General features: G+C 41.5%; 1 protein-coding gene across 5 annotated transcripts in view; it reads right to left on the bottom strand.

Moving 5' to 3' along the window:
- sbf1 (SET binding factor 1) overlaps positions 1-16,574 on the bottom strand; it is a 250,244-nt gene that overhangs the window by 97,124 nt on the left and 136,546 nt on the right. For all 5 annotated transcript variants that reach the window (XM_059654534.1, XM_059654533.1, XM_059654536.1 and 2 more), the window contains exons 5-9: positions 16,183-16,293; positions 15,162-15,267; positions 12,248-12,380; positions 11,701-11,809; positions 11,181-11,294 (exon numbers count right to left, since the gene is read on the bottom strand). In XM_059654534.1, the coding sequence (XP_059510517.1) occupies positions 11,181-11,294; positions 11,701-11,809; positions 12,248-12,380; positions 15,162-15,267; positions 16,183-16,293 (573 nt within the window). The remainder of the gene's footprint in view (positions 1-11,180; positions 11,295-11,700; positions 11,810-12,247; positions 12,381-15,161; positions 15,268-16,182; positions 16,294-16,574) is intronic.

The following is a 16,574-nucleotide window of genomic DNA, read 5'->3' as shown; positions in this document are numbered from 1 at the left end:
GAGTCCTGTGGCAGAGCAAGTACAGGCTGAGTCTCATGGCAGAGCAAATACAGGCCAAGCCCTGGGGCGGCAGCAGAGCGAGTCCTGCGGACTCATGGAAACAGCATGGCTCTGGAGCTTGCAGGCATAGACTGGAACCTAAGTACTTATGGTTAATTCTTATCATTCTGGACATTTTCATGCTAATTTATATATTTTTTTTAAACACTGTAGCAACATTGTTATTGTAAGATTTGTACCCAAGTAACTGTACCTAAAACGGCACCATTAACGGTAGCTATTGTAATAACTTTTCACAGTACACCTGTACTAGCGTACATATGACAATGAAAGAATATATTGTTCTATTCACCAGTTCCTTAAAAGTTCACAAGCCTGATTCATTAACTCTGTTTCTTTCTCCAAATGTTACCTGACTTGCTGAATACTGGGGTCAGAAATTAGGGAGTTGTTAGGGAATAGACAGGACTGTAGAGTTAAGGGCACTGTCGGATCAGCCACAATCTTACTAATTGGCCAAATGCCTACTCCTGCTCCTAACTCAGTGCTGAGTGGTGTCCCACAGTGCTCTGTTCTTGGGCCTCTGCTGTTTGTAGTTTTTCTAAATGACTTGGATGAGGAGGTTGAGGGGTGGGTTCGTATGTTTGCTGATGGCACAAAGGTTGGAGGTGCCGTTGATAGTATCGAGAGCTATTGTAGGCTTCAGCGTGACATTGACAGAGCTGGGCTGAGAAATGGCAGATGGAGTTCAACCTGGATAAATGAGAGGTGATGCATTTTGGAAGGTCGAACTTAAATGCTGAATATAGGATTAAAGGCAGGATTCTCGGCAGTGTGGAGGAACAGCGGGATTTTGGTGTTCAAGTACATAGCTCCATCAAAGTTGCCACCCAAGCGGATAAGATTGTTAAGAAAGTATATGGTGTTTTGGCTTTCATTAACAGGGGGATCGAGTTTGAGAGCCGTGAGGTTATGCTGCAGCTCTACAAAACCCTGGTGAGACCACACTTGGAATATTGCGTCCAGTTCTGGTCGCCCTATTATAGGAAAGATGTGGAGGCTTTGGAGAGGGTGCAAAGGAGGTTTACCAGAATGCTGCCTGGACCGGAGGGCTTGTCTTACGAGGAGAGGTTGACTGAGCTCGGACTTTTCTCTCTGGAGAGGTGACTTGATCGAAGTGTTCAAGGTAATGAGGGGCATGGATAGAGTCGATAGGCAGAGACTTTGCCCCAGGGCAGGGTTGACTGCCATGAGAGGTCATAGTTTTAAGGTGTTAGGAGGAAGGTATAGAGGAGATGTCAGAAGGAGGTTCTTCACCCAGAGAGTTGTGAGCGCATGGAATACTTTGCCAGTGGTAGTCATAGAAATGGGGTCATTAGTGACATTTCAGCGACTGCTAGACATGCACATGGACAGCTGTGAATTGAGGGGAATGTAGGTTAGGTTATTTTATTTTTGGATTAGGATTATTCCACGGCACAACATCGTGGGCCGAAGGGCCTGTACTGTGCTGTACTGTACTTTTCTATGTTCTATTTTGGTTGCATGACTGCTTAAAGCAATTTTTGTTTTATTTCAGTTTCCATCATCTGCAGTATTTTGCTTTTGCATTCAGGTAGAATCAAAATGGAGACATATTTAATGGAAACAGACCCTCCAGTCCAACTTGCTGCTGCCGACCAGAGACCCCGATCTGGCCTAGTACCATTTGCCAGCATATGGCCCAAATCTCTCCAAATTCTTTCTATTCACAAAACCATCCAGATGTCTTTTAAATGCTGTAACTGTACCATCCTCCACCACTTACTCTGGCAGCTAGTTCCATACACGTACCACCCTTTGTGTGAAAACATAATTCCTAGGGTCCTTTTTAAATTTTCCCCTCTTACTTTAAATATATACACTCTAGTTTTGGACTTTTCCACTAGGGAAAAGACCATGGCTATTCACCCTATCCATGCCCCTCATGATTTTATAAACATCTGTAAGATCACCCCTCAGCTTCCTATGCTCTAGGGAAAAAGGCCCCAGCCTACTCAGCCTCTCCCCGAAACTGAAACCCTCCAGTCCCAGCATCATCCTTCTAAGTTTTTTTTATTCACGATTTCAAGTTTAACAACATAGAAGGACACCCAGAATTGAAGGCAGTATTCTAAAAGCAGCCTCACCAATGTCCTTTACAGCCTTGACATGACATCCCAAATCCTATACTCAACACTGACCAAATAAGCCAAACATGCCAAAGACCACCACCACCGCCCCATCTGCCTGTGCCTCCACTTCCAAGGAACTATGCACCCACACCCCTACGCCTCTTTGTTCAACAACACTTCCAAGGACCCTACCATTTACTGTACAAGTCCTGTCTTGGTTTGCCATACCAAAATGCAACACCTTAAATTTATCTAAATTGAAGTCCTTTTGCTACTCCTTGGCCAATTGGCCCATCTGATCATGGTCCTAGTGTACTCTCTGAGATAATCTTCACATTCCACTGCAGCACCTATTTTAGTGTCAAATGCAAACTTACTGATCATAACTCCTACATTCACATCCAAATCACTTATATAAATTATTAACGATTTAATAGAAATTTATATAAATGATTCAACAGATTTTATTTGCCTGATACTAACGCACTTAGTTCATAAGTACTTTGCCTTATTTGAAACTTTGTTTGCAAGTTTAGTCTTACCAGAATCAAAGAATTGTTACAGCACAGGAGGTCGCCATTCAGCCCATCATGCCTGCAACAGTTCTATTACTGAGTGCCAATTTCCTGTCATTGTCCATATCTCTCCACATCATTTCTATCCAAATGAATATCTAATCTACTCTTAAAAGACTCATTTGAGCCTGTCACCACCATACTTCCAGGTAGTGTTTTCCACATACTAACTATTTTATGGGTGAAAGAGTTTTTCCACACATCACCTTTATTTCATTTGCACATCACTTTAAATCTACTCTCTCTTAGTTTATTCTTTTCCAAGCAGTTACATCTTCTATCAAGTCTGCTCACCTTACTCATGAGTTTGAAAGCCACTATCAGGTGTCCTCTCAGATGCCTTCTCTCTAAGGAGAACAGTCCCAACTTCTTCAATCTATCCTCACAGCTGAAGTTTCTCATTCCCTAAATATGCAATCATGTCTGCACTCTCTCCAATATATTCACGTTGCCTGTAACATGGCACCAACAACTGTACACAGTATTCCAGCTAATGTCTAACAACTGCCTTGTACAAGTTCATCATCACCACCTTTGTACTGTACTACATGCCCCTATTAATAAAGGCAAGAACATCATACGTCTACTGAACTTGCTCTCTGCATCTGTCCGACAACCTTCAACGAACTGTGTGCATGTACACCCAGGTCTTTTTGCTCCTGCATCCCATTTAGAATCCCATCCCTTACTGTACATTGACTTTCAACCTTCCATTGACCAGAATATCACCTCACACTTCACTGAAATGAACCTCATCTGCCACCTTTTTGCCCACTCCACTAACTTGTCGATGTCTTTTTGATGCTCCACTGTCCTCAACAGATTACAATTCCTCCAATTTTCATATCATCTGCAAACTTCAAAATCGCCCCTGCATATCAAGATCCAGACTACTAATACACATCAGGAAAAACAAGGATCCCAATACCAATCTCAAGGGAACCCCAACTACAGATCTTCCTCCATCCTGAAAAACATTCCTTGCCCACTTCACTGTTCCCTATCACTCGGCCAATTTTTATTCATGCTACTGCTGTTCATTATACCATGATCCATAACTTTCCTCAAATCCAGATATACTACATCAACAGCGTTATTCTCATTGACTATTACCTCTTCAAAATCTCATTATTAGAATACAATTTCCCCTTTAGAAATCCGTGCTGGCTCATCATAACTAACACGCCTTTTTCCACGTTACTCCTATTTCTATTCTGAATGAACGTTTCTGCACTGAAGTAAAACTGGCTGCTATGTAGTTGAAAAAACAATCCGTGCAACCTTTCTTGAACAAGGCCGTAATGCCTGCAATTCTCCAGTCTTCTGCCATCTGCCCACTGGAGGAGCCTCAGCTCTTAATCTTGTTCAACAGGTATTCGGTACCTGATCCTTGTGGGAATGAGAAAAAAAACTGTAGGGAGGATGGGCAAACAGACCATGGATACCATTCAAGTGGGAGGATAGACAATTTAATAATGATGGTTTCACATAGCATCACTTGTAACCAGTCTTGAAAGTCCCACATGGCATGTTGTTAATGTGGTGGCAAGGTAAGGGACATCTTGAACCAGCCTAAAAGGGTAGTGGAAAGGGTGGAGAAGGATCCATTTGCTGAGGGCCATATTGGGACCAACAACATAGGTGAGAATAGGCAAGAGGTCATGTTTACAGACTTTCAGAAATTAGGAACTAATTTAAAGAACAGAACGTCAAGAGTTACGATCTCTGGATTGTTACCTGAGCCATATGCAAACTGGCATATAGGTAAGAAATTTAAGGATGTAAACACGTAGTCAAAGGAGTGGTGCAGAAGAGAGGTGTTACCTTTTATGGGACAGTGGCATCAATATTGGGACAGTAAGGAACTGTTGGGATAGGGCTCAACTGTTGGGATCGGGCTCCACCTGAACTGACCTAGAACAAACATCCTTGTAGAAAGGCTAAATAGGATGGTCACAAGGACCTTATGCTTGCAAACTGAGGGTAGAGGAAATGCTTGGGGAAGGCATCCATTTTAAAAACAAGTAACATGAAAGAGTAAAGAAACTGTCAGGAATCCTATTTCAGACACAGCAGGTAATGGCAAAACTATAACATGTTTATTGATTAAATTGGAAGAGAAAATAATGAACAGGCAAATAAAGCATCAGTGCTGAACAACAGGTTACAGCGTATGATCCAAATAACAGTCTATATATGAATGCATGGCGTGTAAGGAATAAATTAACTGAGCTGCAGACAAAAATTCAGACGGATGATTATGATACTGTAGCGATTTCTGAAATATGGCTGGAGGTTGGTAACTCAATATACCAGGTTATAACGTTTACAGTACACACAGGAAAATTGGCAGAGAGGGTGTATTAGTTGTACTAAGTTGAAACAAAATTACTCCAATGGTGAGGGAGGATGAGAGGAAAGCATTCTGTGGAAATGGTATGGGTGGAACCGAGGAACAGTAAAGAATCAAAAACTGTAATAGGTGTTGTGTAGAGACCCCCTGGAAGCAGCTCTGAAGTGTTGGATTGTATCAATGTAGAAACTAGACAAATGTGTGGCAAAGGCAGAGTATTATTAATGGGGGAAATTAATTTTAACATAGATTGGGAAAGGCAAACAAGCATCTATCAGAAAGACAGTGAATTTCTGGAGTGTGTCCAGGCTAGTTTCTCGCAATACATCCTAGATGCAAAAAGGAAACAAACAATAATGGCTTTAGTAACAAGTAATAAGTTGGATGTAGTTAGTTACCTAAACATGCATGAACATTTATCAAATAGTGATCATACTATGATAGAGATCAATCTAGCATTTCAAAATGAAAAGCATGAATCAGCTAGTACAGCTTCAGATTTATGCAAGGCCAACTTTAACGAGAGGAGACAGTAAACTGGGAAAATCTGCTAATGGGTAAAGCAACTGAAGAACAGTGGAGGATGCTTAAAGAAACATATAACACAATACAAAACCAGTTTATACCCAAGGGAAAAGCTCCACTTCATAGAAAAAACAGCCATGGACAAATAAAGAGATAACAGACAGCATAAAACTAAACAAAAAGACTTAGAAAAATGCAAAACTACAACACAAATCCTGCTAAATGAGAAAGGTACAAAGGCCAAAGGATCAGAAAGTAGCCTATAATAGCTAATAAAATGGATTATGCCAGGAACATGAAAATCATCAAGAAATTTTCTAGTTACAGAAAGGGAAAGCGCACAGTGAGGAGCAACACTGACCCACTGAAGTCTGAAGGTGGCGATATTGTCAATGGCTATGGGAAATGGCAGACATGTTGAATAATTAAAATAAAACAAAAAAAACTGTGGATGCCGCAGATCTGAAACAAAAACAAAAATTGCTGGAGAAATTCAGGTCTGGCAGCATTTGTGGCGGGGGTGGGGGAAAAAGCGGAGTTAACATTTCAAATCCAGTGACTGATAAAGAGACTGCAGTCTTAAGATGTTAATTCTGCCTTCTTTCCACAGATACTGCCAGACCTGCTCAGTGTCAACAGCAACCTCTGTTGATGCAAATAATTACTTTTCCTCAGTATTTGCTGCAGAAAAGGAGGAGCGCTTGCTGGAAGCCCCAAGGAAATGAGAAGTGGATTGGGAACATGAACTGAATAGAGTTAACCCAAGTAAAACATCAGTAATGAGGAAATTAATGAAATTAAAGAATGATAAATCCCTGGGACCTGACAGTTTCCAGAGGGTATTAAAGGAAGTAAGGGAACACATTGTAGACAATTTATCTATAAACATTCAGAGGTTCCTCAGAAACAGGAGTTGTCCCTTTGGAATGGAGTTACATGTCGCTCTGCTTTTTAAGAAGTGCAAAAGATGAAAATTAGGGAATTACAGACCCGTTAGCCTAACATCTGTAATGGCACGATAATAAAATGTGAGGCTGGATGAACACAGCAGGCCAAGCAGCATCTCAGGAGCACAAAAGCTGACGTTTCGGGCCTAGACCCTTCATCAGAGAGGGGGATGGGGGGAGGGAACTGGAATAAATAGGGAGAGAGGGGGAGGCGGACCGAAGATGGAGAGTAAAGAAGATAGGTGGAGAAGGTGTGGGTGGGGAGGTAGGGAGGGGATAGGTCAGTCCAGGGAAGACGGACAGGTCAAGGAGGTGGGATGAGGTTAGTAGGTAGCTGGGGGTGCGGCTTGGGGTGGGAGGAAGCCACCCCAAGCCGCACCCCCAGCTACCTACTAACCTCATCCCACCTCCTTGACCTGTCCGTCTTCCCTGGACTGACCTATCCCCTCCCTACCTCCCCACCCACACCTTCTCCACCTATCTTCTTTACTCTCCATCTTCGGTCCTCCTCCCCCTCTCTCCCTATTTATTCCAGTTCCCTCCCCCCATCCCCCTCTCTGATGAAGGGTCTAGGCCCGAAACGTCAGCTTTTGTGCTCCTGAGATGCTGCTTGGCCTGCTGTGTTCATCCAGCCTCACATTTTATTATCTTGGAATCTCCAGCATCTGCAGTTCCCATTATATCTGTAGTGGCACAATTGTTGGAGTCAATAATCAAGGATAGGACAACTTAAATTTTCAGTTAATCAGGAAAAGTCAGCATGCGTTCATGACAGGTAGATCATGCCTGACAAACCTCTGACTTTTTTGAAGCAATGATTACGGTCGTAGATGTGGGAATGCCTATGACTTATTTATTAAATGTCTTCTGCAAGTCCATATGAAGTCCCATGTAACATGCTGTTAACTAAGACAGAAGCTTACAGAATCAAGGGCACATTACTGCCATGGCTGGGAAACCGGTTGAGTGGTACACCACAGACAATAGGGATAATGGATTGGCACTCAAATTGAGGGAAGAGGGGGAGGGAGGGGGAGGGAACTTGCGAGTGCAAGTGAGCAAACGTATGAATAAATTAGCTTTATTGTTAAATTGGCAGGATGTGACCAGTGGCGTAACACATGGATCTGTATTACGGCCTCAATTATTCACATTGGTTATTATAACAACTTGGTTAATGGCATGGAACATCATAAATCCAAAGATGTTGATGACACAAGGTTAGGGTGCATTGTAGACAATGTAGATGACAGCATAAAATTACAAAGGGATACTGAAAGACTGAGCAAATGGGCAAAATCATAGCAGACTGAGTTCAATGTAAGCAGTGCAAGATTATGCATTTTGGACAGAGAAAGGATAGAGCAGTGTACATTTCAGCTAGTATGAAGCTAAATACAGTGGATGCCCAAACAGACATGGGGGTTCAGGTGTACAGACATTAAAAATGACAACCAATAGATGCAGAAAACATTGAAGAAAGCTAATGAAATCCTGGTCTTTATACCTGGAGAACTGGAGTACAAAGGTGCAGAAGTTAAAGTGCAGTTATACAAAACCCTAGTTGGACCTCACTCAGTACTGCGAGCAGGTCTGAGCACCACACCTTAGGAAGGATATACTAGCCATGGAGGACATAGCTTTACAAGAATGATACCCGGACTTCAGGGATTATGTAATTAAAAAAGATTATATAAATTAGGCTTGTCTCCTCTAGAATTAAGAAAGTTAAGGGGTAATCTGATCGAAGCTTTCAATATATTAACAGGAAATGACAGGGTAGTTGACAATAAGCTATTTCAACTGTTTGAGGGCTCTCAAACTAGGGGGACCTTGTCTGAGTATTAGGGCCAGACTGATCAGGAGAGATGTTAGCAAGCACTTCCATATGCAAAGGGTGGTAGATTTTCAGAACGGATTTCCACAAACAGCAATGGTCCTGGATCAGATGTTAACTTTAAATCGGAGATGGACAAATTGCATAACTAAAAAGGTATTACAGGATATGCGCCAAAGGCAAATACATGGGTTTAGGCCACAGATCAGCCATGATCGCATTGAACGATGGAACAGACTGGAGGAGCTGAATGGTCTATGTTTGTTCCGATGATCCAAAGCCCAAGGTGAACTGAAAGGTCATAGCCAGTGCCCCCACAATTTCTACAATCACTTGCTCCAAAGTCTTTGGATGCATCTCTTCCGGTTCCACTGCCTTGTTAACTTTAAGGGCCAACAATCCAAATAAGACTTTTTCGCATTAATTTTGAACCCTTCTAGTGACAAGAGCTTCTTCCTCTGTTACCATGGCCCACACAGTACCCTACTGTTTTGTAAAGATGGATGCAAAGTATTTCTTTAACACCTCAGCCATGCCATTCTGCCTCCATGTGTAAATCCCTTTTTTGATCTTTGATTGGGCCCTATCCCTCCTTTCACCACTCTTTTGCTATTTATATGCCTGACAAAGGCTCTTAAAATTCCCTTTACTTAACCTTTTCTTTCTCAGTGTCCTTCTTTGCTTCTTTTATTTGTCTTTTCACCTCGCCCGAACCTATAGCATTCCTGTTAATTCTTATTTGTATTTTATGCATTACACCTTGCTGAAGCACACATTTTCTTTCCAATGTTAATTTCTACCTCCTCATCAAGCAGGGAGCTCTGATCTGCCCCATGGCCTTCACTATACTTCACTATTTGAGGCAATAGAGTTCAACAGTACCCAAAACATCTGGCCTTTGAAGGTAGCCCGTTCTTCAGTTACTGTTTTTCTCACCAATCTCTTGTTCCAATCAATCCTGCTACAAAATCTTAGGCGGAAAGTAGAAAACTAAAGAAACAAAATTAAACATTAAACATTGAAGTCCTTCTCAGCACTAAGCAGAAAAGTAAGAAATAAAGTTAAATAGTCTTTAATAAGTGCTTAGTCACGCTGTGCATGCAATCCCTGTAAGGGCTCAATCTCCTCTACTTTGGCTTGCTCCCTTGAAGATTTTGGACCGCCTTTTGCTGATGCTGACGCAGATGCTGGGGAGCTCACTCATCGCCAAGCTGAGTTTGCTCCTCCTGCACTGCGCTCCATCTCCAACCACCTGACCCAGGCCCCCAGCCACAGCCATGCACCAGACTGCAATGAGCCACGAGGCCACCAACTTCCAAAGTCCCGACTCCAGGTTCTCACTCTCCTGCTCCTACCCGATTATCCTTTAGTTGATCGTTTTCCTTTTCAAATATTTCATCTAAATCTCATTTTAAACTGTAATGGTTCCTTAGGACTGCCAGTGCCAATACGATGTGTCCAATAGCCTTCTTCTGCCACATACCCATTTTATGAACCGTTATCATAACCCCTTACAGCAGCCTATTCCATATCATAACTTTGCTCATGAGGACTTTGGTTCATAGAACAAATAGAATCCCTACAGTGTGGAAGCAGGCCATTTGGTCCATCAAGTCCATACTAACAACCTGAAGAGCATCCCACCCAAACTCATCCCCTGTAACCCTGCACTTCCCATGGTCAATCCACCATGGCGCATTCCTGAATACTATAGGCAATTTAGCACAACCAATCCACCTAACCGCATGTCCTTGGACAGTGGGGGAGAAAACTACAGCACCCACACAGACACAGGGAGAACATGCAAACTCCACACACACAGCCGCCCCAGGGTGGAATCGAACCTGGGTCCTTGACACTGTGAGGCAGCAGCGCCTCACTGGGCCACCCCTTCTGACAACTGGCTTTAAATCTGAAATCAGAAGTGCCATCCGAAATACTGACCCTTCAGGTGGTCAAGCAAGTTCTCACAATTGGCCCTGCCAAAACCCAACGGGTACATTTGAGCCTGTCAGTAAGGACCGGAAAGCACTTTATGAATTTTAGAACAACCTGACATTCACACTCTTAAAAGAAACAGCCTCAAGCTTTGGACGTGTAGCAGTTTATACTACCATGGAGGCTCTCCGTAATGCTATACAATTCTTGGTAAAAGAGCGTCCTTCATTCACTCCTTCTGCACACCTTTACCAGATCTTCGGCCTTCCCAGACCTAATTGCATGTCACTCTCCAAAACCATTCTAATACAATGATCAATTCCTTCTCAATGTTCACCCAATGACACTTGATCTACTTGGCCCATCTCATCTCCAAGGACCAGATCCAACAAAGTATTCTTCCTTGCTGGACTGAACACATACTGCTTTAAGGAACTCTCCTTAACATAATCTAAGAATACTTTCTTCTTGGACTTCTGGTATTCCAGTCTTTGGGTACTGAAATCCTTCATTCTAACTATTCTACAGTGTTGGCATTTTGTTGTAATTTCCCTGCAGATACCATTATTGACTCAACCAAAAATAGGTAGTCAGCAATTCAGTAATTACATCCTCTCAGCAACATAGAGCTTCACCTTTATTTTTCTCAGTTTCATGATCTGTATTGCAAACTAACTTCCAAATTACAATTACTATTTTGTTCACAATATCCACAGATATGCTACATGACAATCAGAATTAAATGCCTTAACACAGCTGGAGCAAATGCCCAATCAATTCCACAGGTTCTGAGCAACAATATTCCACATTACAGCATCCATCAGCAGTTTGATCTGGTTAAACATTTCTTACCATGGAAAGTGCTGTTTGAGTTTGGACCAGGTGAGATTCTGGCAGGACTGAAATGTGGATACACTCTGGAATTACAACTGTACCGCCATCCAAATCAGCTACAATCACATCCAACTATGGGCGGAAAAGAAAAAAAAAATCAACAGAATCTTTTCACCAGTTACCTCCTCTCTGTACACACAAACATATGCCTAATCCTCAATTCTCACACCACAGTCCTATTTATCACTCCGCCTTCAATAACATTCACCTCACACACATATTTGCATTTCCCCAGGCACCCACATGTTCCTCCATGTACTTTTTCTATTTTCCTTTACCCATATCTTACTCACTCCATTATTCTCTCCCAACACCAAAATTTCTCTCTTGATTGCACGTCAGTATATTAAAATACATGAAAAGTACAACTGAAAATAATATTCACTAAATATAAACAGTACACAAATATTTCAGAGAATGGTAGAACTCTCAGCTGACAGGTGGTGACTAAACAGATGGCATTATAAGCTGCACTCACCAGATCCTGCATATCTGCTCGGAAGGAGGAGTGGATTCCAATGATGAAAGGCGTGGGACTGCTCAGCACTTCAAGAAGTTGTGCCGGTAAAATTGGGATATATGTAAAACTATCAGAACACAAGGCAAAGGTTTGTTCATGACAATCCCAGTAGAAACAAACATTCCCACAAACCACCTCCACAACCAAGACCATAATCCTGGTCAGCCTCACACTTCCAGTGTACTCCACCCTCCACAACAATCCATTCCCCCGCTCTCCCAAACCCCAAAGGATTATTTGCTTTCACCAACTCCCTCAGCAAAACTAAAGCTTTTGAACTTTCTGGTGCTTAACACAGCAGCCAAGAGGTGCTTGCAAAGCTTCAGGCATTATACAATATCTACATGACTGGAAACTCAATTCTATCTGCTCAAACAGTTCAGTTATAATCACAAATACCCACTAAAACTTCGATATACTAGTTTTTTTTTTCTGAATTACACCAGTGTATCTGCATCCTGAATATAACTGCACCCTTTAAATGCACTGGTCTTCCCCGAGTTACCTATATTTTAGAGGGAACATGAGAGCAAGAAGAGCTCGACAGGCCTCCGTCAGTCTCTGGTAACTGGAAGACAGGAACAGAATCTTGTGTTCTGTTAGAGCAGCACAGAAAAGCTCCAGTACGTTGTTAATACCTAGTAAAAGCAAACAAAGAATAGAGGAACCAAATTCCAAAGTTGAAAACTGTGTAAAAAGAATTACTATATGTTAAAATATATTTACTCTCGACACAGGTTCAATGGATTAGATCTGTTAGTATATACATTGCTGTGGATATAGAGTATGTATCTGATTTTCTAAGAAAGATCTTACTTTGAACTTTGAGTACCTGATTGCAACAGCTGTATACCAATAATGTAGAGCAGTCTCAGGCTGCCAAAGTTACTGCACCTACTACTACAACTGTAAAGGCAGAACAGAACCATTTTACAAGTTCACTACAAAGTAAATATAAAGTGCCAACCCAATTCAACAGCATCAATAATGTTCAAGTCTAACCATTATATTGTCTGCAGAACAAATTAAGCAATGGCAACCTGAAAAATCAACATTTTTCAAATTCAGACACCCTAACCATCAAACTTCCAATTCAGCAAAAACAAAAGCAAGAAATTACATTTGCTCAAACAAGAAGCAACAATATGAGCTCAATTTGAACAATAAACTCAAAATGAGTGAGACATCTTTGCCCCAATAAATCTAAAGAAACATTTCCCAACACACTGTCATTAACATGTGAGCAAGCTGACGGCACTGCAAGGAGCAGGCAGAGTAAATATTAAAGGGGTATGGCAGTTTGGATCCAAATTTGGTAAAAACAGTAAATAAACATAGTAGTAAACAACTGCTTTCACCACATCACAGACTAGATACAGCATATGGGGTGAAAGGGATCAAAGATTATGAGGAGAAAGCAGGATTAGGCTATTGAGTTGGAAAATCAGCCATGATTATGAAGGATGGTGGAGCAGGCTCGAAGGGCCAAATGGCAACCTCCTGCTCCTATCTTTTATGTTTCCTATGTTATGTCTCTAACTTCTTCCCTTTACAATTAAAGTAATTAACCTGGAAAGTCAACTTACTTCCTCACCAGAGGGTCTGCCTGACCTAAGAGCTTCCAGGATCCTGATTTATTTCAGATTTCCAGGATCAACAACATTTTGTTTTTGTAGGTGGCTATGCTGAATGGCTGCTTTTTGGACTGGTGGTAAGAATGTGGCGGTGTCCCCCAGGGATTGATATGAAGACCTGAATGTGAACGTAGTTAACACGAACAATGGAGCTAACATGAAAGGTGCAAATGTGATAAATTGTAATTGCCTGGAATGACTGGAAAAGTTAGGGTGTTCTACAAAGCCAGTGGAATTTGAAAATATTTGGAGGAGATTTTCAAATATTTAGAAGTTTTGAGAAAAGAAAGAGAGAGAAAATGTTTCCTGAAAGAACTTAAAGGGAATTAGCAAAATACAGTCATTTAGAATGCGACAGAGTGCGAAGCTGCAGGCACACAGCAGGCCAGGCAGCATTAGAGGAGCAGGGAGGTTGATGTTTCAGGTCAGGACCCTTCTTCATTTTCTGAAGAAGGGTCCTGACCTGAAACATCAACTTTCCTGCTCTTCTGGGGCTGCCTGGCTTGCTGCATCTGTCTAGCTCCACACCGTGATATCTCTGACTCCCGCATCTGCAGTTCTTGCTGTCTCCAAGTAATTTAGAATGCATTGCCTTGAAGAGTGGAGGAGTGGATTCTATAATTACTTACAGAACAAAACTGGATAAAGAAAATTCTGGACTTTTTGAAGGAACAGGGAAAGGGACTAATAGGGTAGATCATTTAGAGAACAAGCATAAACAGAAAGACCTGAATGATCATTTATATTCCAAATTAGATAGACACAGACTAGACAAACAGGCAACGTAGGCTAAATGAAATTAAGTGCATGGTGCTGAAGGGATGCATTTTGGAATGAAGAACGTAAAAAGACAATATAAACTACAGTATTAAAGTGATGGGTTATCAGTGAGGAATTCACTTGCCCAGGCCTTTCCATCATTCAAAAGATACAACCCAGGATTATGATGGAACACTCCTCACTTGTCTGAATGAATGCAGCTCCAACATTTTAGTTCTTAAAAAGTACAGGATAAAACATCAACAACACCTCAAATTCCAACCAAATTATCCATTTCCTCGATAAATATCAGGGCAGAGGTTCTACAGTGTAAAAGTGGTGATAGAAAGGAGAGACCAAGGAAGATGGGTGAAATATAGGGGTGATAGGAGAGAAAGAAGCTACAACAGGAGAAGTGGGCGCCTTCAGGGGTTCTGAGTTCTATTCCCAGACAGAGGCCCCCTTGGTTGAGGGGAAAAAAAGGGCCTCCAGTAACTGAGCCATTTCAATCCTGCGCTGTTTGTGATCTGGGCAGTCTACACTAGTTGACATGATGGTGTCAGATCATTTGATCAGAAAGGGTGTGATATGATTAAAACAAGGGGTAGTGCAAACAAAGGTGTAGAAAACACTCTTTTACTCATTTATTTGAAGCAGGTTGTGGAATTGAACAGAAAAGTATTGTAGATGCTGGAAATCTGAAATAAAAACAGAAAATATTGGAAATACTCAACTGACCTGGCAATGTCTGTGGAGAGAGAAACTGAGATCATTCATCAGGCTGAAGACTTAACAGAGGCTTACCAATCTAAAACACTGGCTTGGTTTCTTTCACCACAGCTGCTGCCCAACTTGAATATTTCCAACAGTTTCTTTTCACGGTGTAGAAATGAATTAACATGTTGCAGGCAGTTGGAGCCAGCATCAATGGAATTTGAGCATATTAAAGACCCATACAGCAGCATGATCCTATTCAGCAGCCAGAATGATACAGCGTAATGATACACACGGAATTCAGATACGTACCAAGCTGCTTGAGTAACAAGGCAACACTGCAACCACTGACAGGTAGAGCATCATTGATAGGGGTCTGTATCACCTGACGATCACCCGCACCCAGTGAGACGGTTCTCTGAGAAGGTAAACAAGCAGGAATTGTAAGAAAATATTTGACCAACACACTCGAGCTGGTGTGATTCAACTAGGTGCAGCAACAGAGAAAACTTTCTTCTTCAAATGGGGACAGAACATCAAATTTAACAGTTAGACAAACCATAAGAAATAGGAATAGGAGTATATCATTCAGCCCTTCAAGCCTGTTCTGTCATTCAAGATGATGACAGTTGATCTGACATTCCTCACAATCATCTTCCTTTCTTATTCCCATAATCTTTGATTCTATGGATAATTTATATCATATATAATAATAATTTATAATAATTTGTTATCTCATCTATTATTATAGGCATGGGGGCTGTGCAGAGAAAGAAGGGGGCATTCTGCTTTTCAAACCAGTTTCAGCAGTAAATAAGCTAATTGTTGATCTAGTTGACTTTAGTTACCCTCTTTATTCTGGGAAATACAACTCTTTACACAATTGCTCCTTTTAATCTAACTCTAATGGTCCTGATAAAATTATGGTGAATCTGCAATGGATTCTTTCCTAGGCCGAAATATTCTTTCAAAGAATTAACTGTTCAAAGATTTAACAGCATGTTGGACTTGTTTAATACATCCTCAGTGGTGTGACCCTTTGATCTTTCAATTCTTCTCCCAATTCACTCTTGGGTTAGTGCTTAGCCTTCACATTACACTAGCCAAGCACTGAACTACTAGCAGTTGCACCCACACATGTTCCATACATCGAGATTGGCTATGTTTCTTAGGAAGGAAGAAAATCCAATTACTTCAGGCAATCTACAACTGCTCAATGATGTACTCCAGGCTTTTAATCCAAATCAATTATTTCTTCTACCCTTCACTCATTTCTCTCACCACAGGGATTTATCAATGAAAAGTGAGAGTAAAATATTGCTCTCAGACCAACCTGAGATCCTCCTGTGATAGGGATGATGCAAGTTAACAGGTTTCCAATCACTGTCTCCAATGGAAAATTCAGGCTATCAATGTAAATTGTGTAGATGAGTCCCAGACAATTCTGCACAAGAGGAAAAAAAGACACCCCAAGAGATTAAAGATCAAGGATCACATTACTTTCACACACCACATCATCCTGTTGCAAATAAGGCATCACCATTGTCAGCTACATAATATTCAGTATGAAACCTCCTGACCTTCTCTCACTATCTCCCTGATCCAAGGCAAAGATACCACTTCCAGTATCTACATACGTGTAACAGACACAGTCACAGGTAAAGTCCTTCAAATGGCCCAAATCATGAATGGTCACAACAGAAGCAGCATTTAAGATGCAATGGC

This window comes from Stegostoma tigrinum, chromosome 25, assembly GCF_030684315.1.
Source record: "Stegostoma tigrinum isolate sSteTig4 chromosome 25, sSteTig4.hap1, whole genome shotgun sequence".
NCBI lineage: Eukaryota > Metazoa > Chordata > Chondrichthyes > Orectolobiformes > Stegostomatidae > Stegostoma > Stegostoma tigrinum.
Note: the sequence above shows the minus strand (reverse complement) of the source record. Positions and strands in the feature narration are given on the sequence as shown.